Source organism: Anas platyrhynchos, chromosome 2 (assembly GCF_047663525.1).
Source record: "Anas platyrhynchos isolate ZD024472 breed Pekin duck chromosome 2, IASCAAS_PekinDuck_T2T, whole genome shotgun sequence".
NCBI classification, from domain to species: Eukaryota; Metazoa; Chordata; class Aves; order Anseriformes; family Anatidae; genus Anas; species Anas platyrhynchos.
In genome coordinates, this window is record NC_092588.1 from 128,905,965 (window position 1) to 128,912,535 (window position 6,571).

Below are 6,571 nucleotides of genomic sequence, written 5' to 3' on the forward strand. Positions count from 1 at the left end.
CCAGCTGAAGCCCACAGTAACTTTCTCAGCAGCACAAGAGGGAAATGGTGCTGATACAGACGAATGTCTGCTTGTGACTAGGATGAAACAAACCTGTCTTCTCTCAATTTCTGGGGTTTTGACCTTGTCAGCAGAGGTAACTGATCTGTATTCCAGCTCTGCTTTCAAATAAAATCCAGCATGACTCTACAGATATCAACTCAGTTACAAAGGCTTTGAGACTGGAGGCTAATCTTTACATGATGTCACCTCCCGCATGGCTGTGCTTTCTCCCAAGGAAAACGTTTCCTTTTAATTGGAACACTATAGCTTTCAGTGTTGATCACAGTTGTTTTATTTATAATGAAAATCTACAGAACGTTCACCACCGATGCAAACAAGCATTGGCCTACTGACAGCATCTCAATTTACACTAGCGTTTGGATTTGGGCCATGTAATTTTATGGAAAATCAAGTAAGTGTGTGACACAATAAAAGCACATGCCAAAATAAGGACTATTCTTCCCTCTTTGTTTTCTTTATTACATGAAATAATACATTTAAAATACAAAAATGCTCTAGGCAATGTGCAAAACTAAAAAAGACGAGTTTGGTGAATGAGCATAGTGAGAGGCTATGAATATGGACATTTTGTGCTAAGGAGCCTAGAGGAGATGCTTTTATGCGTGGTGATCCAGAAATACATACTTGTAGCTGTGCACACCAGGGAGAGAATATTCCCCTAAAACAAGTAGTTTCTCCAGCAGTGCTCCACTCATTTGATCAAAGCTGCATAATTTAAAACATCTAGAGGCAACTTTAAATTATTCACTATAATTTTTTTAAAGCCATCTTGGCATATAGCAGACAGCCTTTGTGTTACTAGGGCTTTCCTGCAAGATCCGCAAACTTCTGCATCCTCACGGCACGGGCAAGTTTTTCTGAGGGGCGCCCTGGCAAGGAGGGGAAGGGACTTGGCATGGCAGGAGCCACAGAGGCTCCTTGTGCCCCTTAGTGCCAGGGACATGAAGCCGAAGTGCCCGGCGTGGTTCCCGGGTTTTGGGATGCCCTCGGAGCCCAAGGAGGGCTCCCAGCACCCAGGACCCAGCACCCAGGACCCAGCACCCAGCATCCAGCCCCTCCTCTGCTCGCTGCCCGCTCCCATTGGGAAGAGGTCTTCGCAGGCTGCTGTAGGGATCCCGCCCCTTTTGTGGCTTTTCATTCTGAAGCTCTCCACAACTTTACACCTGAACGGATGCCAAGCCTCTCTGAATATATAAGGGAAACGTCCAAGAGCGACTGCAGAGTTCCCGGGAAGCAGCAGCGGAGAAACCTTTCACCGGGCTCCCTCGGAGACCGCCCCAGCCATGCTGCTCCCTGCCGTGCACTTCTCCGCCTTGCTGCTCGCTTGCATCTTCGCCAAAAGCTTCTCGGCTTTCAAGAACGATGCCACCGAGATCCTTTACTCGCACGTCGTCAAACCCGCTCCGGCGAGCCCCGGCAGCAACAGCACGCTGAACCAGGCCCGCAACGGCGGCCGGCACTACGCGGGCACGGCGCCCGAGCGCGGCAGTGAGTATCCGTCCGTCCGTCCGTCCGTCCGCCCACCCGCCGACCCCTCTCTTGCGGGGTGCTGCCGGGGGGAGAGCCGCCGGGGGTGAAGGAAGGTGGCGGGGGGACGCTGCCGGCTGTCCCCCGGGGGTTGCTGCCGGCTCCCCTCCTGCCCCCGGCTGTCCCCGGGGAGGGGATGGGAAGCGCCCCCCGGCCCGGCTCAGCGGGCTGTGGGGGCTGCTCTCAGAGGCAGGACGGCCAAACCTCCCATTTCTCTTCCCGCTCTTTGGTTTTGCTTCCTGCTGGAGCGCCTACCTGCTTTACACCTCCAGCGGGGGTAAACAAATGAGCTCGGCATTTACCTGGGAGCCCTGCTCCGACTTGCCTCCCGTAGCTTCCTCCCGGGTTTTATGTACCTGTGTCAGATGCGCGGGGAGCTGGGAACCTCCCGCTGACTTTATCTGCTCCTTCCCTGACCGCCTCCCTAAAATGAAAGAAAATCCAAACAAGCACCCGACCCACCCACAGCGAGGCGATAAAAATAGAGGCAGCCCTGGAAAGGGAGGGCACGAAGCGGCCCCCACAGCGCGGAGCCACGCCAGGTGCCGGGGGAAGGGCCCCTCACGGCCAGGTGGCCGGGGCAGCCAGCAGCTAATTCCCTGTCACCGAGCTGTCACTGGGGAAAAGCTGAGCCAGGAGAGACGTAAAAACAGGGGAGACAAACTCGGATCCGCCACCGGCTGCTCCCAGGTACATTCCTGAGTGCAGCTGAGGGAAGGGAAACTTGAATTTCATCCGCAAGTCAGGCGGGACCAGCCCCTCAGGTCGCCCCGCAGAGCTGCCCACCCTGAGGCACAGGGGACGGGTGGCCTTAACTCCATGTCCCCGTTCCCACCTGGCTTCCCCAAAAGCCAACAGAAGCAGCCTGTAGCTGTGATATGCAGATGGACCTTCAAAGCCTCTCATGATTCACTCTGAAACGTTTCTGGTAATTACTTGTGTTTTAAAGGCGTTAGTTAATTGCATTGTGTGTAGAATCTGCGTCGTAATTGTCCTGCAGAAAGAGGGAGAGCGTAGCCAGTAAAGATTGCTTATTAAAATTAAGCGCGCTGTGGGCGTTTATTTCAAAGTGTAATTACTGAAATAAACAGTTGTGTTTATTGCAGGGTGCAGAGCTGCACACAGACGGGTACAAACACGCCTGTGTTAGAAGCTCTGCATTTTCCTTCTATGTCAGTTGCCCGAGAGAATTTGCAGGATCCTCTATGTTACACATAGCGTAGAGATTACTACAACCAGGCAGATGCCTTCTGCTCTGAAGGCAGAACAGCCACTCAGAAATTGCTCCTGCCAGTCATTCAAACTGTACGCAGAACACCATTCCCTGGAAACTTGAGCTGTTATCACTCTCACAACCTCTGTGTTCAGAGCATCAGTGCTCATGGGACACTCAGTCCGCTGTAACCGTGAAAGGACAAGAAACATAATATTTTAAATTAATTTAAACACATATAAACAGTTTCCAATGCACTGTTTTCCCCCTTGCTAATGATCCAACATAATTGTTGTAAACATCACAGAGCAAGTTCCTAGACTTAGAACAAGCAGGAAACATTTCTTCCCTTGGGGCATTTTTTCTCTTCTGAAAGGTATGTCCCTGTGAAGAAGGATAGAGAATGAAAGTGCCTCTTCTCCCACAACTGCTGAAGTGCGTATCCTTACCATTCCTTTAAGCTGTACCCAGAGATATCATCAGTGCTTGAGGCCCTTGTGTTGGGGGACACAACAGTAAAAAGATGTCCCACACAGATTAAAGCCTCCTTCAACTTCTGCAAAATGCCTCTTGTTCATGTGAAAATGTCTGTTTAAGGAGATGTTTGCATTCCGAATCTCAGTGTCTGTCCTTCTGTGCACTCTGCAGATCGGGTTCAAGTTGGTTGCCGGGAGCTGAGATCCACCAAGTACATTTCAGATGGCCAGTGCACCAGCATCAACCCCCTGAAGGAGCTGGTGTGTGCTGGTGAATGCCTCCCTTTGCCGCTGCTCCCCAACTGGATTGGAGGAGGCTATGGAACCAAGTACTGGAGCAGGCGGAGCTCGCAGGAGTGGAGATGCGTCAACGACAAAACTCGCACCCAGAGGATCCAGCTGCAGTGCCAGGATGGAAGTATAAGAACCTACAAAATAACTGTGGTCACGGCCTGCAAGTGTAAACGCTACACCAGGCAGCACAATGAGTCCAGCCACAACTTTGAGGGAACCTCTCAAGCAAAGCCCATCCAGCATCACAAAGAGAGAAAAAGAGCCAGTAAATCCAGCAAACACAGTACAAGTTAGAAGTCAGACATTCTCTCCTCTCTCATCTCTTGCTCCTCCTGCCAAAACTGAACTCACCTGTAACCGTTTGCTTTACAGTTCTGACTGCTTAAAGACAAGTCTGCCATTGCTGTGCTCTCAGCTGATGCTGCACGCTTATTGCTTTGACCAAAACCAAAAGGGGCATTCTCAGCATATGGACGATTTGGGTGATTTTCCAAGTGCTCAAGATGGGGAATAATACACGCCTTCCAAACCCACACTTTAAACTTCGACATTTTCTCCTGCCATGGAGGCAAAGAAAAGTTGCCACGAATATTCACTGAAGTCTATTTTGTAAAAAGATGCTCTGTTGTGTGTTTTCATGAGAACAGTTAATTATCACGTCTGTTGCCTTCTCTATCATGTTTTATGAACTTCTGACAACAGCTTAAAATACAACACCTAGTATCTGCTTTCAGATTCATTCTTAAAAAAATGCCTTGCATGCTCACCTTTCTTTTATCTCAGTATACCAAAAATTAAAATATGCATGGCAGCAATCAAAAAGTAAAGCTGAACAAACTATTTATTTGTTGTTGTAATTATTTAATGAGCTTTTATGTGTATTATTTCCTTTCAAAATGTTCCTATGTTTATAGCTTTTCTCATGTATCAAAGTATTTTCCTATGATTTGTGGCTGGATTAGAACATACATTTTGTAGATAATGTAAAATAGATGTTTTAGCATTCTTGGTTTATATATTTTCATTTTGAACATTCATAGACGTAGATGTTATTTTGAAGTTGCAAATTAAAAAATGTTTTTTTTTTATCCTCCACTCTGTATTATTTTTGTTTAAAAGTGTGCAATCAAAAGACAGATATGACTTCCTTTCAAATTAATTTGTTTCTCTTTTTTTTTTTTGTACAAAAATAAATACTGCTAAGAAACTGTATTGTCTGGCTGTATGTATGAAAATATACACGTTTTAATCAGTTAATCTTAAAAAGCGGGAGAACATCTGCTCAAAGAAAATCTATTCATGACATTTAATATAAAAATAATATTTCTGTAGATTCTTTTTGGATGTAACAATCGTTCACGACTGAACAGATGGTGCTTATTAACAGTCCAAACTAGGTTCATATTTAACAATTCTCAAGTTGTACATTGCAGAAGAAATGTGTATTTGGGAAGTTTTACAAGCTAGTAAAACACCACATTTTTTTACACTAAAGATGATGATCAAGTCAAAGACAAATGGTAAAAATAACAGTCAGCTTAATCTTTCCCATGCAGCCAATACAGTCCTGCACATTACCCACAGATCATTACAGGACATGTCAGGAAATATATAGAAAACAACCTACTTTTCAACACATAGTCCATGAATCATCTGGTCTTAATCTTTCAAACTATATTGAGGTAATATGGGCACGATTTCATCACAGGACACTGCTGTTCATAAATGATTAACTTTTACACCCTGTTTGCACCCAAAGATAAGACAACAACAGAGGATAATGAAAAGTCTTGCCTAATAATAAGGTGTCACATGAGTTCCCTTTAACCTTCTTGTTGTTTTCTCATTCAATCTTGCATTTTAATTTCAAAGGATTCATCATGAAGTTCTTAGCTCAGATCTTCCTCGGTTGTAAATAGAAACTGTTTGAAACTCATTGCTGCTGCTTGACTTATTGGATCTTAACTTTTAATGACAAAATTTAATGTTTTTTCCTCAAAGCTACTTTAAAGAATTCTCTTAAAAATCTGCTACATGTGCAAAGATAGATACTTTCTTCATTTAAAGGTATATACAGGGTGGTACAGTTAAAAAAAATACATCAATGACCTAGTTGCTTCAAGTTTTTTCTATGATCATGAAACTGTAAGAATGATGAGATCAGAGACCATTTATAAATAAAATCTATGATCTTAAACGGTTCTTCTTTTAAGCCTAAGATGATAGGAGATGAATAAAAGAATTAGCAGGGAGAGAGGTGATGTGACATTGCAAATCAAACCAGCAGATCTACAGAGTTCAAAGTTTTTGATTTTAACAGACATTATAGTCTCATTCAATCTCTTTTATAAGGGAACGACTATTGCCAAATACCAGTGATTATATATATTTTTTAATTCTCTGGCTAATTCTTCAAGATGATAAAGCAAAAAAGACTGAGATAATAGACCAAAAAGTTACCATAATTCTTTTAAAAGACAATGGTCATCAGTAAGGTTGCCCTGCCTATTTTGTGGTTGGCTGCTGGAAGAGTAGTGAAAACAGGCACAGATCTTGCTCATGACCCTCCTATAGTCAATGAAGTTTGACCGTAGGAACAACGTGCGTATTTAATAAGACGTTGCACTTAGCAACAGAGATAGTAACTCTTTCCTAGTTTGTCTCTGCACACAGAAACACCTGAAGGGGAATAAACTGACACACTTCCATTAAGATGACTTCATGGAAATTTGCTGAAGATGCAACAGAAAGACCACAGGGTCTCAAGACCGGTATAGTTGATAAAACAAGAGAAGCCAGTAGAAGCTTTATCCATCAGCAGTGATGCAACTTTGAAGTGCCACCTGAGGTAGCTAGGGTCTCATCTTTGGGCAGGACTTCAGCTTTTTGCGAAGGAAAGCAATGTTAGAAATTCATCCTAATGAATTTTCTTAAGGTATCTTGTCATTCATCTCCTGGCTCTGAATGCTTCCATCTGGACTATAAAACCTGCTTTCTA

The 6,571-nt window shown here is 44.5% G+C and overlaps 1 protein-coding gene across 1 annotated transcript; it reads left to right on the top strand.

The window, feature by feature from the left end:
- Positions 1-860: 860 nt before the first annotated feature.
- SOSTDC1 (sclerostin domain containing 1) lies at positions 861-4,783 on the top strand. Its single transcript, XM_027450890.3, has 2 exons — positions 861-1,551; positions 3,452-4,783. The coding sequence occupies exons 1-2, from the start codon at positions 1,347-1,349 to the stop codon at positions 3,865-3,867; spliced, it is 621 nt and encodes a 206-aa protein (XP_027306691.1). The 5' UTR covers positions 861-1,346; the 3' UTR covers positions 3,868-4,783.
- The last annotated feature ends 1,788 nt before the right edge of the window (positions 4,784-6,571 follow it).

Coding starts and splice junctions, on each gene's coding strand:
- SOSTDC1 (XM_027450890.3), top strand. CDS start 1,347: ATGCTGCTCCCTGCCGTGCACTTCTCCGCCTTGCTGCTCGCTTGCATC. Junction 1,552..3,451: donor CACGGCGCCCGAGCGCGGCA/GTGAGTATCCGT, acceptor TGCACTCTGCAG/ATCGGGTTCAAGTTGGTTGC.